This window comes from Vitis vinifera, chromosome 7, assembly GCF_030704535.1.
Source record: "Vitis vinifera cultivar Pinot Noir 40024 chromosome 7, ASM3070453v1".
NCBI lineage: Eukaryota > Viridiplantae > Streptophyta > Magnoliopsida > Vitales > Vitaceae > Vitis > Vitis vinifera.
The window spans coordinates 26553032-26577224 of NC_081811.1; the positions used below are offsets into that span (position 1 = coordinate 26553032).

Genomic DNA, 24193 nt, shown 5'->3' on the forward strand with positions numbered 1-24193 from the left:
AAATATCTTTCAAATACGAAGTCTTGAATCATGTTTCTCATTAAAGTAAATCTGTACAAATTAGTACCAATGTATCTCATTCAAAGCGATTAACAACTATCAACTAACGAAGTCAAACAACATAAAGTTAAATTCGGTTACACCTTCATCTACTGTAAAAATGAAAATCCTACCCAACCAAACACCAACCCCCTCCCCCCATTTCCCCCAACTCATTTTTCCTTTGGCTGGAACTCTAGGACCGACAAACTGGCTTACCTTTCCAGCAAGTACCGAAAGAGTAACCCTGTATTTCAACATAATCAGGAGTATTCTCAAGTCCCTACATTCTAAAATCCAAAACACATACTGTATTGTTGGCGAAGCAGGCAGCAATCTTGTCACCTTCCTTATTCCAACAGACTTCAAATATGCCACCGTTGCCAGTGTATGTCTTCACAATCTTTCTTTCTTTCAATGACCAGATGTGCATGGATCTATCTAGAGATCCACTAGCCAAGTATTCACCATTTGGGCTAAATGCAACAGAGTATACTGGATCCCTGGTGAATCAATTAAAAAGCACAGTAAATAATGATTACAAGTATGAAACAATCAAGAAACTCAGAAGTAGGATTAGCTTAAGGGCACCAAGATACTGCAATGACCCAAAACCACCCAAACATTTTACCCCAGAACTTGCCAGATACTGAAAAGAGTTGAGGTGAAGAAAGAAACTTCATAGAATACACAGATAATTTACCAAAAATGGAAAAAACAACCAAGGTTATGATCATCATATATGATCAACTTTCATTAGAGTAGTTCCAGGTCATAGCTTGTACCACCACATAAATGCTAATAGCTAAACTACTAATTATTACTGGTATACTAATATGGTACTTTATGTTTACCATGAGTTCCTACAAAATAAAAATGTCACGAAAACTATATAACTCTATTACCTGTGGCCATTCAAGCTGCAAAGAAGTTTCCCTTGTTCCACATCCCATAGCTTCACTGTTGAATCGAATGATGCACTGCACACAACCAGATAATATTTTTGTTATATGGCAGCATATACAAGTAATGAGTGCAATATCAATTCCTATATATATATATATATGTGTGTGTGTGCGTGTGCGTGTGTGTGTTTTGAATTCTTAATGTTTAATTGAAAACCATCTCCATCAAGGGATTCGCACATAACAAGGCAAAAAAGTAATATAATAGGTGTAATTACATAAGTATAGAGCGAAATCTATGGACTAAATAAATACTAAAATATTTCAAAAGACGAATAATTATGCTATGCAAACCTTAGTAGACGCCAAAACTAGGACAAGGCAGCCAAACATAAAATATTTATTTCACCAGTGGACATTAAATGCACCCTTTATTCATCAATTTTACAATATTAAATTACAACTTCTGTTGACAATTTACTAAAATGAAACTTCAATTTCCTAAAAGACTTTCCATCAGTTTTAAAATGTTAATTCACAACTGTCACTGACAATTCAAGTTAAGGACACTGGAGATTCAGTTCAAATATTGAATCAATGGCTTATTTATCAGGTTTGATGAAATGCTCCAAGTAGCTAAAGCTTCCATAGTTCCATTCATAACTTTGACTGAAATTTATTTGTTATATAGAATAAATAGAGAACTTTATGGTTCCCCTTTGATGAAAAATAGTGGTCCTAGAAGTCACTCTATACGGTATGTATACATAGTACATGCAGTTTGTACAAATAAATGTAGATAAATGACAACTGAATTTATAAAACAAACAATTGTTTTACCTTGCCAGCACCAACGGCTGGTTAGGATTGTTTGTACCTTGACCAGTGGGACTCCATCTGATAGTATATATCTCCTGCAGAACAGTTCATTAATGTTTGCAAAAGCATACTAAAAAAATTAACAGATTAAGATAAAGAGGAATCAAGAGGCTCCTCCTACCTTAGCATGTTCCCTTAAATCATGAAGATACTTCTCCTGCTTTATGCTCCAGATCTGCATCATGATTTTATGGATCAGATGCCAATCAGTAAATCTCATCACTAACAAGCAAAGCAAGGAAAACCAAAAGAGATAAATCTGACTGCCTAGCTAAGATGACATCCATGATACAAATGGCACATTCCTTTTCAAGAAAGAAACCAAGACCAAAACAGGAATGGACATACATGTCGATTATCAGCACCTTAAGAAGAAAATTATTCAATAACTAAATAAAAATTTATCATCAATAACCTTTGCAGTGATATCGTCAGAGCAAGAGGCCAACAATTGTCCTGTTGGATCCCATTTGACACAATTCACTTCACCCTGAAATTGCACATAGTTCAAAGATTACTTATAAAATCCATGCATCTGCTATACATACTTAAAGTCTCAGTGAAATTATGCACCAGCAACATCTAGCAACCAACTATCAACCATGTCAGCAAAACAATGATTAAGCCACAGTTCTTGCTTTATATTGGCTGGAGGTTACTAAACATTGAGGAAGCAAAATTCTTGGGTGGAAAACAGTGGACAAAGAATTTAAGATTTCTTAACCATAGGCCTGCTTGAGCAGTTAGCATGATGACCACTAATGAGTAATAACCTAATGATCACAAGAACAAACCTGATGGCCAGAAAAAGTTTTAATAGGACGGTTTTCTCCAATTTTGCAAACATATATCATATTGTCTGTGGAGCTGGTTGCAAAAGAAACATTATTTCGCCAGTCGACATCAAGTGTTGGACCTGAAGATAATGCAACTCCCTTTTGGTAAGAATGAAAAAGGATATTGGTGAGAAGAATAAAAGAGGATAACTCCTGGAAAAGGCAGCAATCTGAAGAGAAAAGGCACCAAATCCTACTCATCAGCAAACTTTTATCACCTGCATGAAATTCAAATTGTTGCTTCCATTCCTCTGTCTTCACGTCCCACACAATGGCAGTTTTATCACAGCTTCCAGTTAGAAGATAATCACCCTTTCTATTCCACTTTAGAGAAAATATAGGTCCTTTGTGTTTGCTCAAAGTGCTCCTTAGTTCACCTAAACAAAAATAATACCCATAACATGAGGTATAAAGTTTTCAAACTGCAGTAAAACTAAATAAAGGAATGATCTTAGTAAACTAGGAAAAAAATTGTCCCAAATAGAACAATAACTAGAAGGGAATATCAAATATCATTACAGAGAAGAAACCAAACAAACAGAAGGAAAAAAAAACACACGCACACACACACACTCATGCACGCACAAACCTGCACAAGATGGTAGGACTGAAATTGAAAGCTAAATGATAAGAGAAATGAATTCCCACTGTTGTCATTGTCTAAAAATCCTAAACATTAAATTCCTGAATAGAATTCTACCATTCTTTTTAATGGGCCCTTCTGTGATGCATATAGATTCATTGCTCAAATGCCACCATACGAAACCCACACCCTCTACACATTCTTTAACAGTGTTGAAAAAGGAAATGTAAGTCAAACATTATGAAAATGTGGAATGACACATGTTAAGGATAGAAAATAGTTTTGGCTAAGTTCCTCTAACATCAATTAACAATTCAAAAATTATTCCTATGATAAATGTTGGGATAAGTTTGGTCGTCCTACATGGGCTAATCAGGTTGCCTTCTCTTCTAATGATAGAGTTGATGTTCCTACTCATGTTCAACCTACAGGTAGTAGTAGTAGGGAGTATCACGTTATCTTTAGATAATTATAACAAACCGGTGCAACAGTCCTCATAGATTTCCTTGAGATCCAACATCAATGCTCCTACCACAACCTTAACAGATTTGGATGCACATGCTCTTCGCCTACAGGTAGTAGTAGTAGGGAGTATCATGTTATCTTTAGATAATTATAACAAACCGGTGCAACAGTCCTCATAGATTTCCTTGAGATCCAACATCAATGCTCCTACCACAACCTTAACAGATTTGGATGCACATGCTCTTCTTACTCCTAGTCAGTCTTCTTCCCCTTGGGTAGAGATTTTGACGCTTCTAGTCATATGACTGGACAGTCCTCCCCCTTTTCTCACTTAACCAAGTCTTCTAACACATCGTTAGTCCCCTCAAGTGAAATGGCTTTATTATCTCAATAGTCAGTTTATATTCCAGTCTCATTATTAAAAAATGTCATTCTGTTGCTCTTTCTTCATTTGTTACTCCTCTTCAGTGGCATTATAGATTGGGTCCTGCTTCATTTGAGGGGTTACATTCATTAGGATTGTCTCCAAATTTGTCCAATAAGCCTGAGTGTGAGTTGTGTTAACTTGACAAACACCATAGGTTATCTTTCCTCCTAGAGTCTTTAGATGTGTTTGCTTTGTTCATAATTTTTCTCCAAATAAAGACAAGTTTGATCCTCGCTCTTCAAATGTGTTTTTTTTTGTTTTTGGATACTCTAGAACCCAAACACAATACAAATGTTTTGATCACATGTCTCGTAAATACTTTATTAATGCCAATGCAATATTCTTTAAGACTAATTTTTCTGATCACGATTTACAATTAGAAAATGACTTATTTCAGTTTCAGTTTATTCCTCTTCCTGTTGTTATTGATACTTCTCTAAGACTAACAAACCATTACAAGTGCATCAATGGAAAAGACTGGCTAGAGATGGTAAAACAAATCAACCTCAGTCTCTACCTCCTCCGGGCTTGTCAGTAGATAATCCTATACGACCATCTATTTTCATTACCTCAATTCCTAATGAGTCAAACCTCCTTGTTACACTCAGGAAAGGTAGGGGTAGCAATTCTAACATGACACAATAACACAATTTGAAAACAATACAAATTTTAGCAGGTTCAAATTAAGTATAATCATGTTCATATCATAATCGTAACAACCTGTATACCCTATTTAATAAACAGGTCGTGTTCGGATTGCCTACTCAACCCATTTAATCTGCTTTCTAAATCATGTCAAACTAACCCATTTATTTGATTGTGTCAAAATGACCTATTTACTTAATTATGTCAAAATAACCTGTTAACATAAACGTTTCAAATGACTTTTTTATGATCCGAGCCATTTATGACTTATTTAACCTAATCATGTTAAAATGACCCATTTGTACATATTTCATTAAAGATTAAAAATATTTTATAATTAAAACATTGAATAAGTGTAAAATTAAGCTTTTAATTTATTTTTATTATAAATATATTATAATTACTCCAATGAAAGAGATTCGTTGTGGAGGAAGATCAAAATGGGACAGTTTAGAGAGGAGGAAGGGGGTTGGAGTTTACGTGTGGTGAGAGACTCTTATGAGGTTGGGTTACGGAAAACTATAAGTAAGCAGTGGGATTTTTTTAACACAAAAGTCTCCTTTCCAATGGGTAGTGGGAGCAAGATGAAGTTTTGGAAAGATAGTTGGTATAATGAAAAGCCTTTATTTGTGTTATTCTCGTCCTTGTTTGCCTTATCGGACTCGAAAGAAATGTGAATAGATGACTTTTGGAAGTATAGTGTGGAAGAATGAAATAAGGAAAATTGTGATTCTGAAGAAAGAATTAGGCAATCCATGATCAAAGGGATTTTGTTATAATTGAGTTAGGAAAGTCCCTAATTTGGATCCTAGGATTTTTGTATATATATATATATATATATATATGTATGTCCAAGTCTTTGTACATAAAAATCAAAAAGAAGAATTTTCTACCTTTTATTCTTCAATCTCTCCTCTACAATTAGGAACCTAAATGATTGGGAGTTGGTTGTCATAAAGTGATTCCTGTGTAAACTCCAAGTTTAGTCAATGAATAGGGAGAAGAAGGAGGGCATAGTAGTGGAAAAGTGATAGCAAAGGAAGGTTCTCTATAAAAGAGCTCTATTCTCTTTTAGAGTCAAATTGTGTCATCCCATTTCCATTAGAGATTATTTGGAACTCTTGGATTCCATTTAAGGTGAGTTTTTTTTACTTGAGAGGTCTGCTAGAATAAGGAATTGACTTTAGATTAGCTCCAAAGAAGAGGGTGAATGTTGGTCAGTAGATGTGTCTTATGCAAAGAAGAGTCGAAATCCATTGATCACATTCTCCTTCATTGTAATAAGGTGAGGTTATCATGACAGTCAGTGTTATCTATTTTCGATGTTTAGTGGGTTATGTCTACATCAATTAAGGAGGCTCCACTAGTGTGGCATGGCTCTTTTGTAGGTAGAAGGCGCATGAAGGCTTAGAGAGCTGCTCCTTTATGTATTTTTTGAACCATCTAGAAGGAAAGAAACTTAAAATGTTTTGAAAGTGAGAAAATGTCAGAGCAAAGATCCTTGTTTGAAAGTAAACAAACAATTTCCTTAACAATCTATCTTTGTGGGTTAAGGTGTCTATAGGTGGAGGCTCTATGCCTTTGGTTGATTTTATAGATTGGTTGGGTCTTTGTTGAGGAAGGGAGTATTTTTTATTTCCCCTCGTTTTTGTTTAGCCTTTTGGTGCTCATTGTACACGACCCGTATACTCTTGTGCGCTAGTTGCTCTATTTAATACATTCTCTTATTTATAAAAAAAAATGTTCAAATGATATAATTAAATTAATAAATATTTTAAAAAAAAATTAAAAATTGCAACTAAAAAGCATTAAAATAATATATTTGTAAATTTTAAATAGTTTAAATGAGTTAGAATCATGTTAACAGGCTAGAATCATGTCAATGGGTTAGAATCATTAGGTTAGAACAGTCCTAACGAGTTATCCATGTCAATTCATACACAATTCAACTTAACCTATTTATTAAACAAGGTTAAACAAGTTATGCCGTGTTACCAGTGTAATAAATAGGTCATGTTTCTATCAGGTCATCCTAACACAATTATTAAAAGGGTTGTATTCAAGTTAGTAAATTTTCACTATTTCTAACCTCAACTTAACACAACTTGACCTATTGCCACCTATAAGGAAAGGCAAAGGAAATTGTACTCACTAACATCTTATTCATTATATGTCTTTAGATAACCTTTCCCCTATTTTTAGGTGTTTTGCTCGTGTCTTGTCTTCTATTTCTATCCGTAAGTCTTATCAAGAAGCTTTAAATCATATTGTGTGGAAGAAGGTCGTGGAAGAAGGTCATGGAAGAATAAATGCATGCTCCTCTAGGCAGAGGTACATGGGAACTCATTAATTTACCCAAGGAAAGCATGTTGTAGGTTGTTGTTGGGTTTTTACTATTAAGTATCATCTAGATGGAATTATAGAATTGTTGGCTCGTTTACTCAAACTGATGGCGTGGACTAGTTTGAGACTTTCTCCCCTATTGCTTGTCTTAATTCAATACACATCCATATTTCCTTAGCTTTAAATTTTGGGTGGAGTCTACATCAATTAGATGAGAAAAATGCATTCTTGTATAGTGATTTGAGTGAGAAAGTCTATATGGAGCAACTACGTGGGTTTGTTACTCAAGGGAAGGCTATTTATGGATCAAAACAATCACCTCGAGCTTGGTTTGATAAATCGAGTGCTATTCTTCTATCATTTGGTTTTAGAAGATGTAACTCTGACCACTCTGTACTACTCATTCTATGTGTGGATGATATTATTCATTTTGATAGTGACGGTAAAGTATTGAAGAAGTGAACGATTACTTGAAAAATACCTCTCAGACAAAGAATCTCAGGTTGTAACATTATTTGCTCAACATTGAAGTTACACATGGTAGAAGTGAGATTGTTTTGGCTCGAAGGAAGTATGTATTGAATTTGCTTAATGAAATCGGCATGTTAGGAGTAAAGCTAACACACACTCTTATGGAGCAAAATGTGAATCTTAATGTAGATGATAGTCTTGTGTTTTCACACAAAAGAAGATATCAAAATCTAGTGGGTGGGCTCATTTATTTGATAGTCATCAGACCTAACATTACATTTCCTAGGGGTACAATAAGTCAATTCATGAACACACCTAAGCAGATTTATTAGGAAACAACATGTAGAATCCTAAGGTATCTCAAAGGTACTAAAGGTATGAGAGTACTCAATGGAAAGAGGTCTCACACTAGCCTTGATCTTGTGAGTATTTTTTGGATGCAAACTGAGCAAGATCCTCAATTGACAGGGGGTCCAATTCCACCCTTGTTTGTGATAATCTAGTTACTTGAAGGAGTAAAAAGCAACATCTAGTCACTAGATCTAGTGCTAAAAAAGAATATAAGGCTAGGGCATATACAATGTGTGAATTAATGTGGATTCAAAACTTTTCTCTTGAAAAATGCATGACTATGTACTGTGATAATGAAACTGCTATTCACATTGCCTGCAACCCAATGTTTCATTAAAGAACCAAACATATTGAAATGGACTGTGATTTTATCAGAGAAATTGTAATGAGCAAGAAAGTGATAACCACTTACATCAAGTTTGAAGATTAGTTAGGCGATGCGTTTGCTAAAGCTTTAAGGAGAAATCCCTTTTTCTATCAAGTATTCCAAGTTGGGTCTATATAATATATATGCCCCAACTTGAGGTAAAGTGTTAAAGAGTTATTAATGGTTATTTGGTAAGAGGTAGTTTAGTCATTTTGTTTATTTTGTAAAGTCCATATATACGCTTTGTACTCTTTCCTTGGGCAACAAGACACTATTTTCTTTCTCTCACTCAACAGAAAACATTAAGCAATTATGCTACAGGCAGCTTACCATTTGTACTCCAAATTCTTGCTTGTCCATCATAGGACCCTGTTGCAAGCAATGTCCCATCCCCCTGCATAATAGCAAGCAAAAAAATGAAAATTGTCAACAAAAACTAGAAAAGCATTATAGCCTGGAAAACAAGTCATCATTAGGATACCATAGCAAAAAAAATTCCGCACTTCCTAGAGAAACAGAAAAGAAAAAGAAAACTGTTCCAGGAAGTGCCTCATAAAATACCTTGCCCAAATAAGAAAATATGCTATCAAAGCAAAAGATTAAAAAATTTACGTTCTCATCAGAATCCTTTCATCAGTGTCACTACACTGACCACTCTCATGACCAACATATTGACAAACTACCCAACTGCAAAACCAACATCCCAAACACAGCCACCATAACCTACTGAAACGTCACCACTGTCATTATTCCTTCAATAGCAGAATTACTCCTACTCTACCTCCGCTGTACTACACAACCATGCTTCAATCACCAACATCCACTGGGGTTCAACCTGCTCCAACACCTAAACCAACCAGACAAGGTTGAGATGTTCTGATGGAATTGAATTTTTTTTTTTTTTTTTTTTTATGAGTAAAAAGCCTAACCAAACCCATTGCTATGGTTCCATGAGTTTCTGGTTAAAATTAACCAACCTCTGAACCGTACAGGCAGCACTCATGTTTTTATGGAAGAGGGATGGTTCACCTCATCTAGTAGATGTGGCGCCCCTGTTAAGGTCAACTGGGGGAAAAGAAGTGACCCCCTCCAACTTCAATTATATTCAGGATCCTTTCCCCCAGCCATCTCCTTCACAGGATTATCTTAACCTTCAATTGGTGCCCTTCTTATTCAAATTTTAGGGATTTGGTTGAAGATTATCGTGCTCCAAAAGGTTGTCAATTTATGCCCTTTTTATTCAACACTTCCCCCTTACATAACCTAGGCCTGGCCTGGCCTGGCCCGGCCTTGCCTCAAAACTTCTAAATCACCGCAAGATTTAAAAACACAAATCAAGCTGCACAAGTAGCTGCATTGATTAATCATTTTTCTTTCTCATTGTGGTTTATGACAACATGTTTTGTACTTCATCAGGAAAAGAAGGGCAAATGAGCTGTCAAAAGCACTTTTGGAATTATAACTAGAAACTGGGTATAAACCTTTAAATCAAATGTAGTAAAATAAAGTAAAACAGAAGCTTAAGCTTCATCTTGCAGCCATCATTGTCACAATAATCTACTAATTTTTATATAATATTGCAAAATGCTCTTAATTTTTAAATGATATTGCAAAATGCTCTCCTCCAATGCAAACAAATTGGCTAATCGTTTGTGATATGTTAGAAGCTTGAATAATGCCTTTTCTATCCTGTGACTTCACCACTGATGACAATTTGACTGAGACAAGTTTCACAATATGAAGAATAGCTTTAGAATTGACATAAGAATAATCTACACTATCATTTTACAGACTTAAGCAACTAATGTTTCTGTAAAAGCTTGTATGAAAAAGATAAAAAATAGAAGATTGCAATTTCCTGTGCCTACCAAGTAGTTTGACAATATAGCAAAAGCAGGAAATCAAGATTCACTATTCTCAAAGGACTTGCTAGAATAGAATAGGGCACCAAAACTCACATTCCAATCAAGCGTGGTGACATCTTTGCTTTTCTCATTTGTTCTACCTTTAACATGCTTCAGCACCAGTACATTTGAAGGACCATTTTGCACACTAGATCTACAGGTCCCATCAGCAATTGTCCAAATTCGAGCTGTTGAATCTCCCGACCTAGTTATTCAGGCAATGAGAGAACATCAAGGCATAAAATGAGAAGAGATAATTCACAGTGCTGGCAGTATGGTTGCTTTATCATCACACAAAGAATGCACTAAGATTTGGGAATTATGCAAATCATAACTGCATGCATTACTTCACACTTCATTGTGGCCATTAAATGACAGTTTAAAGTGAGCCTAATCTATATTACCTAAATATAACGACTCAGAAAAGGAAATACAAACATTACAGCTAATGCCATCGAGTGATACAGAAACTTACAAATTTTATTTAGAAACAGTGATAATTAAGTCTTGGTTTTAAATTTTTGGTTTTCTGAGTAGGTTTTGTATTTAAACTAATGGGCTGCAAGTGCTCCAGTGGTCTAAAACACTTTTTTTTTTATAGATTCCAGCGATCTAACATAGTTGACCAAGAGATTAAAACCAAGCATAAAATAATGTTCTTTGCCTATAAATAATAAAATAATATTTGTAGATGCAAGAGAGTGAAGTTTTGAAATGATATTTGGCATAGTGAATCATCCTTGAGCATCCTTTTCCCCACTTTGTTTTTCATAGCTACTTCCAAGGGTGGTTCTTGGATCATGGCTGTGAGGAAAGAATCAGGCAGGGGAGGGCATTGGAGACCTTGTTACTTAAGATAGTTCCATGACTGGGAGTTGGAAAGTCTTGAGATGTTTCTTATGAGGCTTCAAGAGAGATCAAAGATGATGAATGGTGAGGATAGGTTGATTCAAAAGGATCCCAAGGATGTTAAAAGCTTTCTATTCTTATTTGGAACCTGATATGTGAAACTAGTTTGGATCTCATGGGTCTGAACTAAAGCAAGGTTCTTTGCATAGGAAGTGGATTGGTAGAGGCTTTTAACTTTGGATCAGTAAAAAGGGAAAGGATGTACCTTGCTAAATCAATCCTATCTTTACAATGGCCAAGAAGAATCAGCTCATTTACATCCTCCTATATTGCACTAAAACAAGGATCTTGTGGCTTTTTCTGTTCTATTCATTTGGAGAGATTGTATTAATTTGGCATGGGAATTTTGTGGAAAAGAAGCATAGGAAGGCATAGAGGGCTGCTGTTTGTGCTAATTTTGGACCATTTAGAAGGACAGGAATCACAGACCATTTGAAAATGTGGAACAATCAAATTAAGCTCTCAAAATCCCATTCCTTTCTTTTGGGCAAGAAAGTTCTTACATGAGGCTTCAATTTGTTGGCTTCTAGTTAAAGGGAGGGAAGTTTTTTTCTCTCTTCCTCCTTTTTCTCTGCCATTGCCACCTTTCATACGCTATTTCTGTGCTTTCATGTGCCCTTTTTTGTTAGGAGTTGCTAATAATATTTTTTTGTTTGCTTGTCAAAAAAATAATGGTTGTAGTGGCAAACTATTTAAGGTTCTGCAGCATCAGAGGCTCCATTTAAGGTTCTGAGCAAAGATCATGCATAATAAACATTGTAGATGATAAGAAATCTTTATTTAAGAAAACGCACTTCCATATATGTGAATCTAAAAGATAAAAGAAGTAACCTTTGAAACTACCAACAATTAACACCCATACACACAAAATAAAAACCAGTCCTATCAAACATACCCCGATGCAAGAAGTGAACCAGCCGGACTCCATGCACAAGCACAAACCTACAAGAAAAAAAAATGAATATGCTAAGAAAACGGAGGGTAAAAAAAGGAAAAGCAAAAGACAATGTCACAAACCTCAGAAGTATGCCCTTCCAGAATTGTCACATCAGAACTTGGAATTTCACAGGCCTGAAATGTTGAACTTGTGGAGATATCCATTGGTTCTGGTCCTACAAAACACATACAAAGAACTATCACAATTTATATTTATACGATATATCGGGATTGTAGCTTTCATGAGCCATCAACACAATTAGTAACGCTCTTCTTCTCATGAATAAAATTGTACTAAAAACTTGTTAAAGCCAAAGGTACTTGGGAAGTATAAATCAAAAGATTCCTACACCCAACCAAGAAAGCACAAACCACTACCTCGCCAACCAGAAAGAAAAGGATGGTCCACAGATTTAGAATCCCCATTACATTTGTAACATATTAGGGATCACACATTTCATGCTGGTCAAGTGATCCTCAGTTAAGCACTCATCTCTTACAGTAGTCTGAGGGGAAAAAGGGGCCACTACAGGAGCAAAACAACCAAAACGTTGTAGGAATCTCAACAAAGAGTAAACAGAATCGAAGGAAGATATTAAACAAGAAGTTGTTTTTGTTTTTATGAGAAATAGAAGATTTTTTGAGAATGTGGAACTTTCAATCCAAAGGCTGAAATACTTGTTTTTGTGTAACTTGTTTTTTTTTTTTTGATAAGTAAACGATTATATTAACGAAGGCAAAAAGCCGAAGAGCATACAGGGAGTATACAAGGCTACAAACCCTAAACCAAAAAACAAAAGAACCCAACCCCTACTTGGAAGCTATCCATTCCAAGAAACCTATAAGGGAATTCGACTCCATATCAATGTACACTTAAGCCCAACCCCAAAAATTATACACAAACGAAGTCTTTAATTTCTGAAAGGCTAACACACCCCCTTTAAAGGCAAGCCTATTCCTCTCCTTCCAAATTGTCCAAAAAATGAAAAGCGGGATGGACTTCCACACTTTCTTCCTTTTTCTCCCCACAAAAGAGCCTTTCCAACTACTAAGAACCTCCTTTACAGAATTAGGAAAGACCCACTGTACACCACACAACGCAAGAATAATATCTCATAAACCTTTTGCCACCGTACAATGAATTAACATATGATTGATAGTTTCCTCTTCACATCCACACAAGAAGCACCGATTAGGGAAGTGCCATCCTCTTCTCTGCAACCTATCCAATGTAAGGACCTTCCCCCAAGTAGCTTCCCAAGCAAAGAAAATAATTTTTGTTGGAACTTTGGCCACCCAAACATTGCTATGAGGGAAAACCGCTTCATCAGCATTAATCAACACCCTATACGCTTCCTTAACTTTAAACAGCCCGTCCGCTCCTCCCCTCCAAAAAAACGAATCTTCCTCCATAGATACTCTATAATTCCTCAACTCAACTAACATATTGTCCACCAACCCCAATTCCCAATCATTGAAGTCTCTCAACAGTCTTAAACTCCACCCTCCTTGACTCAGATTCTGATCCCAATAATCCTCCACAGTGGCGTTCCTTTGGGCAGCCATGGAGAAGAGGTCCGGGAAAGCTTCGGACAGCATGTTGTTTCCACACCAAGGATCAATCCAAAACCTTACTTTATTGCCTTTTCCCACCTTGAATACCATGTTATCCCAACACCAAGTGGACTCCTTCAGAATATCCTTCCACACACCAACCCCAAACACCCCATTTGCCTTCCTTGTTCTCCACCCAAACTCCTCTTGCCCATACTTAGCCTCAAGCACTTTTTTCCACAGCTCCTCCTTAGCCCGCGCAAACCTCCAAATCCATTTGCCTAGAAGAGCTTTGTTTAACCAAATCAACTTTCTTAACCCCAACCCTCCCTTCTTTTTATCCATACACACAACCTCCCACTTGATTAGATGAGCCTTATTCCCCCCATTGGCTCCTCCCCACAAAAAATTCCTTTGAAGCTTTTCCAGTCTTCTTGCCACTGATTTAGGCATGCGGAATAATGACATTTGATACAAAGGAATGCTGGCCAGCGTGCTCTTAATGAGAGTAATTCTCCCTCCTTTGGACAGAAATTGACGCTTCCAAAGAGCAAGCTTCCTCCTCATTTTCCCCTCCACCCCATCCCAAACGGAGGAGGCCCTATTAGGCACCCCAAGGGGCAGCCCCAAATAAACAGTGGGCAACTGTCCCACCTTACACCCAATTTCAGCAGCCATATCAAGCGCCCCTTCCACCTCCCCTACCGGAATGACCATGCTTTTCTCCAAATTTATTTTTAAACCTGAGGCGGCCTCGAACCATAAGAGGATCCAGCTCAAGTACAACAGGGACTCTTTTTTTGCCTCACAAAAGACAATTGTATCATCCGCAAACAGGAGATGAGTTATGTTGACGGGCTGCCCTCTTCCTTTCCATATCCTACAGCCATAGATGAACCCCCCTTCAACGGCCCTCGATATTAACGCACTAAGGACTTCCATTCCCATGATAAATAAGTAGGGGGATAGGGGATCCCCTTGCCTAAGCCCTTTAGAACTTGAAAAGAAACCAGCTGGAACCCCATTCACCAGCATTGAGTATTTGATAGTAGAAATACAGCTCCACATCCATCTTATCCATTTTGATCCGAAGCCCATCTTATGCATAACCTTTAATAAAAACTGCCAATTGATACTATCAAACGCCTTCTCAATGTCCAACTTACAAATTAGGCCTTTCTCTCCCCTTTTTTGCCAAGAGTCTATTACCTCATTTGCGATTAGGGAACCGTCAAGAATCTGTCTCCCTTTGATGAAGGCGTTCTGATCAGGAGAAATCACCTTATCTATGATTTTTTTGAGCCTATTGGCCAGCACCTTAGCCAATAATTTATAAAGACCCCCAAGCAAACTGATTGGCCTGTAGTCCCCCAAATCCTCTGCCCCCCCTTTCTTCGGAATCAAGAACAGAAATGTATGGTTTAGGCTCTTGGTGAAAGAATTCTGATCATAAAACTCTTTGAACATATCCAAGACATCCTCCTTGACAATCTCCCAACAATTTTGCCAAAATGCTACAGTGAAACCATCCGGAACCGGGGCTTTGTCCCCATTCATCCCCATTAATGCAGCATAGATCTCAGCCTCAGAGAAAGGGAACTCAAGAGCTTCCGCTTCTGAGAGGCTGATCTGCTTCAGCACAAGGCCCCCTATATCCGCCTTCCAATCCGAGCTTTCCGAAAGAAGTTGCTGATAAGCATTTACTATTCCATCCCTCACTTCTTGATCCTCTGTAAGCCTCACCCCATTAATCTTAATTTTGATCAGATTATTGACTCTCCTGTGGGCATTAGCCATACGGTGAAAGAATCCCGTGTTCCTATCCCCTTCCCTAAGCCATAGTTCCCTTGATAGCTGTCTCCAGTGCACTTCTTCCATCGACACCCATTTTGAATAATTCTCCTTAGCTGTTTTTTTGTGACCTAACTCCTCCTCTGATAAAATCCTCTCTTCTTCCACTACATCCCATCGCTCCACTTGTTGAAGGGCTTCAGCTTTGTTTTTCTCCAACCTTCCAAAAACCTCCTTATTCCAGATCTTTAAATTGTGTTTCAGGCCCCTCATCTTAGCTGCTAACCTGTAGCTCGGCCTTTCTCTAACCACTATCCCTTGCCACCACCCCTCTATCAGCTCTTTGAATCCCTCAGCTTTGAGCCACATGTTTTCAAATTTGAAGGGGTAAGGACCTCTCCTTAGGCCACCTCCCTCAAGCAAAATCGGAAAATGATCCGAGGTTGGGCGAGGCAATCTTCTTTGACTTGGACCAAACTGTTTATAGGTGAAAGATTGATGTCCATAATAGATTTCATTGATAGGTTGAGGTCAGTTTGAGGGAGGGAGCAGCTTTTTGTTTTCTCTTCCTTTTTTTAGCGCTTTTTAATATAAATCTCATTTACTAATCAATATATATATATATATATATATATATATATATATATATAAACAAGAAGTTGCCTAGTCCCTTTCTCCATGACATCCCATCCTCCAAGAACCCTCTAGCAAAATTTACCGCATAGAGCTTCTAAAAGAATTCATAACCAACCTAAGTACACTTCCATTCAAAAAGAACCTCACACCAAAAATCTAACCCAAAAACATCACCCTTACAGTTCCTTGACCTTATGAGCTAAGCCCTTTACCAAATGCAACCAATCCTTTCAGATTACAAAGGTCAATCCCTCAACTTCTTTTTTCTTTTTTCCTTTTTATTAATTATTAATAGGTAACTTCCTTTTTTTTTTCTTTTTCTTTTTCTTTTTTTGGATATATGAAATCTAACCCCTTCACTAAAGTCAGGCCTCAAGGACAACCTTCCCTAACTTCATTTTAGCACCATTCATACTTCACACCAAAATACTCCTCAACTGCCACTCCCTTTTGTAAATGACCAAATTCACTCATGGTCTTAGGAGAACAAATAATACCAACGTCCCCAACTGCCTAGGCAATAAAATGGAACCTCCATGCCAAATAACTAAAAATTACAAAGGCATCAATCCATCTTTTCTGGAGGCCAAGATCATTCCACAACCCCAGATAGCCCCTAACCCCTCCCATAAAAATTTTATACTCCTTTTCACAGTAGGCCCATAAACCACAATGAAAATCCACAAAAAACCATCCTAACAATTTTAAAATGGCAAGAAATTGAGAATTGGCCCACCTCCATCCCAACTAGCTCCAAAACTTTGTTGTCCTAGAAGACTACCACCCCTCTAGCCACATTCCTAGCATTCATTGCACCCCACTCTAAAAATCTCCCTACTCTCAAACTTCACACCACTCCAAGAGACATTTCTTGAATTTTAGTCTCCTGAAAACACACCAAATCCACCCTTTGAGACCTGATTAAAGCCTTGATTAATTTCCTCTTATTGACATCATTCGCCCCTCTTACATTCCAAGATAATATTTTCAACTTCATGTAAGAAAATACGCTTTGGCCCCTCCTCCTTTGTCCAACATGCTCCCTTTTTTTCCTCCGTTATAATCAATCGAGCATTCTAGCTTCTTTAATTCATGTTCAAACCTAGTAGGCATAGAGCAAGTTATCTTTTTGCCCTGTTCTCTTCTGCTCTTCATCCTATGAAGCAAATTCAGAATTTCCCCTTCGAAACCTTCTGTTGAGAATCTAAGTGATATGCTACACTTTGCCAGACAACTATCTTCCCAACCACCTACAAACTCCCCCTTTTCTTGCGACAACCCCTCAACCACCTGTCTTTCATTTCTTTCACCCACTTCCATTATAAACAAAGCCTTCCCCCACTCTGTGCAGGAAGCACGTGAACTTCCCCCATCTCCCACACCTCTACTACCTAATAATCTTCTTCTTTTTTTCTTTTTTTCTTTTTAATTGGAAGCTACCTAAGAATCTTTAATAATGGCTCGAATTAAAAACCAATTCTAATAAAATAAAGAAAAGACCCTATTGAAAACTACAAAATGCTACAATTGCTAATTACACTATTACCCTCACTAAACATTTTCAAGGTGCTTTCCACATTCTTCCCCAAGTCTAATGAAAGATAGAAAAAGTTTATGATCAAATAACACAGAAAAGGAAAGAAAAGAGGATCCTCAACAATCACACTCCTCTTAGGAATCAAACTCAACAAAGGCAATTTCACCTTCCAAGGAGCTATAGAGCTACTAAACTCTCAATAATTTCCATTAATAAAATTAAAATATTTACAACTTTGTAGAGGCTCGCCCTCGAGGCCTAGCTCTAGTGGTAAAAGGATTGGGAGGGTTTGTGGGAGGTTCAAGTTCTAATGGGGACAAAAATTTACTTATCACAAAAAAAAAAAAAAAAAAAATTGATATACAACAAGAACATGCATTAAAAAGCGCCAAAAAAGGAGGGGGTGTGCCCTACATATACAAGCTATATATATAGAAACAACCAACACACACCTCAAACAAAGAAAGTTCACATAAACAAATAAAGCAAAGTTAACTACAAAAAAGAGTTTCAAGGAAAATCAACATAGAGGGGAAATCCAACTCCAAAAAATCCCTAGTCCACTCACAAAGAGTCTGAAAGAAGAGATCCTTTAAACCCTGGTCGGAGAGTTCATCTTTGAAGATTCTTCGATTACACTCTTTCCAAACACACCAAAATAAGCAAATGGGAGCCAAGCACCAAACCGTTCTATTCTTCTTTTGAAACCCCTTAACTTTCCATTGAAGAAGGAGATTGCTCACTGAATCTAGAAAAATCCAAGTCAATCCAAAGAGGGCTAATAAAAAGATCCAAAGGTCTCTTGTCTTGGCGCAATGAATCAAAATATGATCAGTTGATTCTTCACTCTCTTTACAAATATTACATCTATTGATCATTTGTCATCTTCATTAAGGTGTCTATAGTTAAGATCTTCCGCCAAACAGCTTCCCAAGCAAAAAAGCAAGTTTTGAGAGGAGCACGAGATCCCCAAACCTCCTTCCCAAGAAAAACAAAATTATTCTCCCTGCTTAGAGAACAATGATAAGACTTGACACTGAAAATTCCTCTCTTATCTTCTATCCAACATAAAGTGTCCTCACTTCTTGCACTTTTATCGGGTCAAGAAAACCCAAAAAACGGATCACCTCCTCTATCTACCAATCTTGGAAGGGTCTTCAAAAATGAAGGTAAAAAACAAGAGGGTGTTTGTTCTTTTAACTTTTTGTTTAAAGCAATTTGCTTCCATACTTTAGATTGTTTGTTTTTATAATTTTTCATGACTTATAATAAATTTTTGGCTGAATAAAAAAAGTCAAAATATTTGGCGTTTTCTAAATGATAAAAGTAACATGTTGGTTTGTCTTTACTGTTTAATATTTAATAGAAATAAAATATTACAAAAACAAACAACCTGATACTTAATACTATTAATGTGATGTCCCACATCGGATAAGGGAAAAAGTTTCTATCGCTATATAAGTAGAGACTCCTCTTAACCAAATAAACGTATAAGTCGTGAGGGCTCCTTTGGATCTAGAGCGGACAATAGCTACATGGTTGGGTGCAGGTCGTTACAAATAGTATCAGAGTCGATCCCCAACCCCAGTGTGGGGATTTTTTTGGCCCTATAAGAGATGTTTATCTGTTTGACCCTGCAATCCCATGGGACACAACAAGAACGTTGTGTCTATATAAGAGGGTGTTTGTGATGTCCCACATCGGATACGGGAGAAAATTCATGACATTATATATATAGAAACTCCCCTTAACCAAGTAAACGCATTTTAAAGCCGTGAAGACCCCTTTAGGTCTAGAACAGACAATATTTATACGATTGGGTGCGGAAACACTATTTAGTTTTAAGTTTTATTTAAAATCAAGTAATAAAAAAAAAATTTAAATAAAAAAATAAAACACCACCTAAGACTATTTTCTAACAAAAATTTGACTCCTATTCTTAATCAAAATAAAAACTAAAACAAATGGAAATTTCATTAAAAAACTAACTTCAAAAACCAATTCTAATAAAATAAATAAAAGAAGACTTTGTTCACCGCCATCTATAAAGAATATTTATAGTTTACCAAATGGTAACACAACCTTACAAAAAATGTTCATTAAACAAACGAAGTGATGTCTAACAACGCGGATTCCAAGATGCTTCAACACAACAGAATTCTAGACCTCAAAAGAGTGCAGACTTAAAACCAGCTAAAGTCATTCGAGGAAACTTCAATTAGGAATACTGGTAAGTCCACACGGACAACGAATTAGTTCCCAACGCATTTAACGTAAGTTTTTTAAGAGGCAATTACTCGTCATTATTTTTCTTTCCATTTTTGATAGTTAACTTTTTTTGTCTGTTCAACAAAGAGAACCTTACATCTCCCCCACACACCCCAACCCCTAGCCAAATGAGCCAGGCCTAAAAGACTGCATTTAGTTGTCAATATATATAGACATAAAAACATGCCTAGCATAGGGGCAAAATTTATTATCAAAAGAAATATTAAGTATTTCAGCATAACAATTAACAGCTTTTTATCCACAAGATTATCATGATTTTGTGATTTAAAATAGTGAAGGTAGCTTAAAGAAGAGAGGAAAGCTATACTTGGCCTGATGGTTTCATTTTCATTAGTTGATTCTCAAGTCATGTGGGATGCATAACTTCAGTCATCTCTCAAATTGTACACAAAATCTTTCATAGAGCAAGTGTTCGACAAGTGAGAAACATAATCCCAGTAGGAATTTTAAAGCAATAGTTCAACGAAAAAATACATGCAATGGTTATTATACCAACTGTCATGAGCAATACTGAGATGAACAAGGCCATGACAAATTATGAAACAAATAGAGATGAGCATTAAACAAATGTATACAATCTAAAAAATGAATTAGAAAAGCATCAAGCTAATATAAAGAGTTCAAAAGCAACAAGCTAACAGAAGTAGTTCAAAAGTAATCGGGGATGGAAATTTAACATTAATAAGAATTACCTCCAGAAACTCCATTTTCATCATGTTTGACAGTTACTACATCTTCTTGATCTGTAGTCATCTCTGTATCAATTTGATCATCATGCTGCTTTTCTCGCTCCTTATCCTTTTCACGTTCCTTCTCCTTTTCACGTTCCTTCTCCTTTTCTTGCCTTTCTTGTCTTTCTTGCCTTTCTTGCCTCTCTTGTATTTCCTGTCTTTCTTGCCTTTCTTGCTTTTCTTGTCTTTCTTGCCTTTCTTGTCTTTCTAGTCTTTCCTTTTCTCTTACTCTCGCTCTTACTAATTCATGCTCCTTGTCGGATTCTTTATCTTTCTCCTTCTGTAGATTTCTCTTTTTCTCTCTTATCATTTGACGCAGTTGGTGCACATCCTTTGTGATAAGATCCAAAGGTTGTAGGAATGAGAAATCATCATCCACATCTGTATCACTCTGATAAGCTCAAAACAAGCAGTGATCAACATAAATTCTTATGTATGAAGAATAACAAAAGAACTTTAACATACTAGAGCTAAAACAGATAATCATATGTAAAAGCATCAAGGATCCTAACATTACTCAAGTTTGCTTCCATCTCCACGAACTGAAGTCCTTTTTGTACAAATGTAATAAGAGCCCCAGGTGGAACCATATTCCCATCAATAGGACATTTGTTGATACCAGCCTCATATCCTAAAGAAAAAGCTGAATGTGTAAAACCTGCAAGAAAACATGAAATGGAAGAGATTAACATGCAATATTCTTTAGCCTCCTCTTGAATTCAGAATGTAAGAAACTCAAGAGACCAAAAGAAAAGCTCCTACATATGGCGCCAGAATCCTCTAATAATGCAGGTAAAAATTTGGCTAAACAAATATTTATTTAGCAAGCAAAAAGGACTAGAATTCAAAAGAAAACCACATTAAATAAACTTCTGGAATGACTAACATCAGAAAGTTCCAATCAGCCAAAATTTACCAATCTAAACTGCTAGAACACCCAGCTCATATAGAACAATTTTAACAGAAGTTTTGGAGTACAATGAATTTTAGGAGGCACAAAGAGGATTCCATTCCAATTTGAAAACCCAAGAAGAGAGCAGGGAAAATGAGATAATTTGCCACATGGAAGAGCTAGTAAATAGGAAGACGACAATTCCCAGATTAGGCACGGGGGACAAGTAACAACAATTAATTACACTGTGCACAACAAGATGTATGGTGGTCATAAAGGTTACTGGAAACTAAAGGAAAACAAAAAAAAAAATGAACAAGAAGAAGAAAGCAGGAAGGAAAGAACATAATTTTAAACTGTCAGAGCCAGAACTAGGGTTCCTGGAAACTCAGAACACATCCTAATGAAGGCAACACAGATATATCAAATTGAAAGATAAACCACTCTCACTGCTTCTATGCACAAATACTATGAAATACAATTCATTTTATTGTAGCAGACAAACTAGACAAATAAACATGAAAAAGGCATATCTTGCCTTTCTGATTGGTAATAATATATAACTACTTGGAGTTCCATTTTTCACCTGATCATCAATTTTCATGGTAGCTCATCAGCCTGTTGAACAAATTTTATCAAAGGGAAAAAGGAAACCACAGACACATAAACAAAGATGTGAAAACTTCCCCAAAAAAAATTGATATCTGAAAGCACCAAGTGACAAGGATCTGTAGGCAACCTTTTAATCATGAGGCGATATCTCCTTTAACAGTGTTTTGTTTCAAACTATTCATTTTCTACATTCCTTAACCACAGAAGACCAAACAATCAACTCAGGAAATTTCACCCACGCCCATCAGCACAAGGAGTGCATGAACATAATATCATTATTATACTCCTAGCCCTTGAGGCCTCGCCCAAGTGGTAAAGGGTTGGGAAGGGTTTGCGGGGGGTTCTTGGTTCGAGTCCAAGGCAAAAATTTACCTATATAAAAGGCTAAAAAAAGGGTCTCTAATACTCATATACCAAGTAGGATTGTATTTTCAATGGAACCAGCACTGAATTTCAAACATCTATCCCCAAAAGGGAAGAGTTTCAGTTAATTGTGGATGATAAGAACCGCCAAGTAGAAGAAAACAACATCCTTCCAATCTCTAATAACATCAAGAGGAATAGACATTTGATCCCATTACAAACATAATCCTAAAATGAAGGACTCAAGGGCATTCTCACATATCAATTTAATGAGTAAATCAAAATTATCCCTTGATTCTGCAATTATGAAAATGGAAACACCAGATAATTTAGCCTTTGCCTCAAAAATAATTTTAGAAATTTTTTCATCGATGAAATGAAGGTTTTGCTAAATTATCATTCTTTATCCACTAACTAGAATAGCAGAGTTGAACAACTGAGATGCAAAGCCCAAAAAGAAACATTACTTCACTCCCTTTTTCCCCATTTTATCAAGTTTTAAATGATAATAGATGATAAAAGACCAAAATAGGCATGCTTGAAGGAATTTACAATTTTCATTCTCCCATCTGCAACGTCGATACTTTTAAAATTCCAAACAATTGCGAGCCCTAAAACCTGTTTGGTTCCCGAATAATGGATGCAAAAAATCAAAATAAAATAAAATAAATTCAAAAAATAATAATAATCAAAACCTTAAAACTCCAAATTTGCTTTTTCCCCAGCCAAATTTTCATTTTTTAATAAAATAAAACCTGACTGACTTGACTTTCCATCTTCCGAGTGCAAAACAAGAATCACGAGAATGAAAATTTTCTCCTTCCTTTTCCTGTTTCTTTTCCCTTTTCCTCCATTTTCTCATAAACCGACCCAAGAATTAGGTAAAACTTCCAAAAAATGAAAAAACCACAACCTAAATCCCATAATTTCATGAACAAAACTTCACAGATCTAAAAACCCTCCCTAACTCGAAACCCTAAACTGGTTCCAACCGTAACTCCGTAGTAAACATTACCCCAAGAAATCTCCAAAATAACATTTAACCATAAAATTGAAACCCTAGAACACATCTTTAACAATATAAATAGAACAAAACGCAAAACAGCAAACATAAGAGAGAGACATAGGATAAAGGACCTGATTCATGTAGATAACGGAAAACGAGGTAATTCAATTCAGCCGAGGTGATGGAGCTCATCGTCGCCGGCGTCGTTGGCCGCGAAGCAAGGTTATAGGATTATGTGGTCCTACGTTCAGTGAGCCATAAGTGCGATAGAGAGGAAGAGAGAGAGAGAGGGAAAGGGGGGAGGGAAGGAGAGGAACCAACCTAAACTGGCGTTAGGAGTGAAATAAAGAGCCGAACGTACAACTCGCACAAGCATGTGACCACCGGTTCTAGAGAGCGCTTTCCCTTATTGCACCTCGTGATCCACTTTTTGATCGACGGTTATAAAAGCGTGTACAGATTCCCGTGATTAAAAACCCGACGCGCGGCCTATGAAAATGAAATAAAAGAGAGTGCTATAGGGACCCCAAAAATAGTGTCTATCACTTCTTTATGATTTTCTGAATTGTTTTAATTATTTCCCATAGTTGTGGTCATATTGTCTTTATATTAAGATTTTTATTTTTATTTATTAATATACGTTATTTAGTGAAATATAATTCGAGATAGTAAATTTGATACCTTTGTTTTTTTAAGTAATTTATAAAATCATTACTTTTTTA

At 36.5% G+C, this 24193-nt stretch overlaps 1 protein-coding gene across 1 annotated transcript; it reads right to left on the reverse strand.

Annotated features, from left to right (window-relative positions):
* Positions 1-5: 5 nt before the first annotated feature.
* Positions 6-23850, reverse strand: LOC100256008 (WD40 repeat-containing protein HOS15). Its single transcript, XM_002283816.5, has 14 exons — positions 23603-23850; positions 21111-21256; positions 20560-20989; positions 12142-12236; positions 12020-12066; positions 10270-10420; positions 8642-8705; positions 2878-3036; positions 2618-2739; positions 2239-2313; positions 1945-1998; positions 1785-1858; positions 945-1019; positions 6-542 (listed from the first exon to the last, which is right to left on the reverse strand). The coding sequence occupies exons 1-14, from the start codon at positions 23661-23663 to the stop codon at positions 323-325; spliced, it is 1773 nt and encodes a 590-aa protein (XP_002283852.1). The 5' UTR covers positions 23664-23850; the 3' UTR covers positions 6-322.
* Between the last annotated feature and the right edge of the window lie 343 nt (positions 23851-24193).

Excerpts from the sequence above, each read along its gene's own strand:
- LOC100256008 (XM_002283816.5), bottom strand. The coding sequence starts at position 23,663 with ATGAGCTCCATCACCTCGGCTGAATTGAATTACCTCGTTTTCCGTTAT. Across the intron at positions 20,990-21,110 it reads TGGAAGCAAACTTGAGTAAT|AGTGATACAGATGTGGATGA; the intron begins GTTAGGATCCTT and ends TGAGCTTATCAG. Across the intron at positions 1,859-1,944 it reads ATTTAAGGGAACATGCTAAG|GAGATATATACTATCAGATG; the intron begins GTAGGAGGAGCC and ends ACTGTTCTGCAG.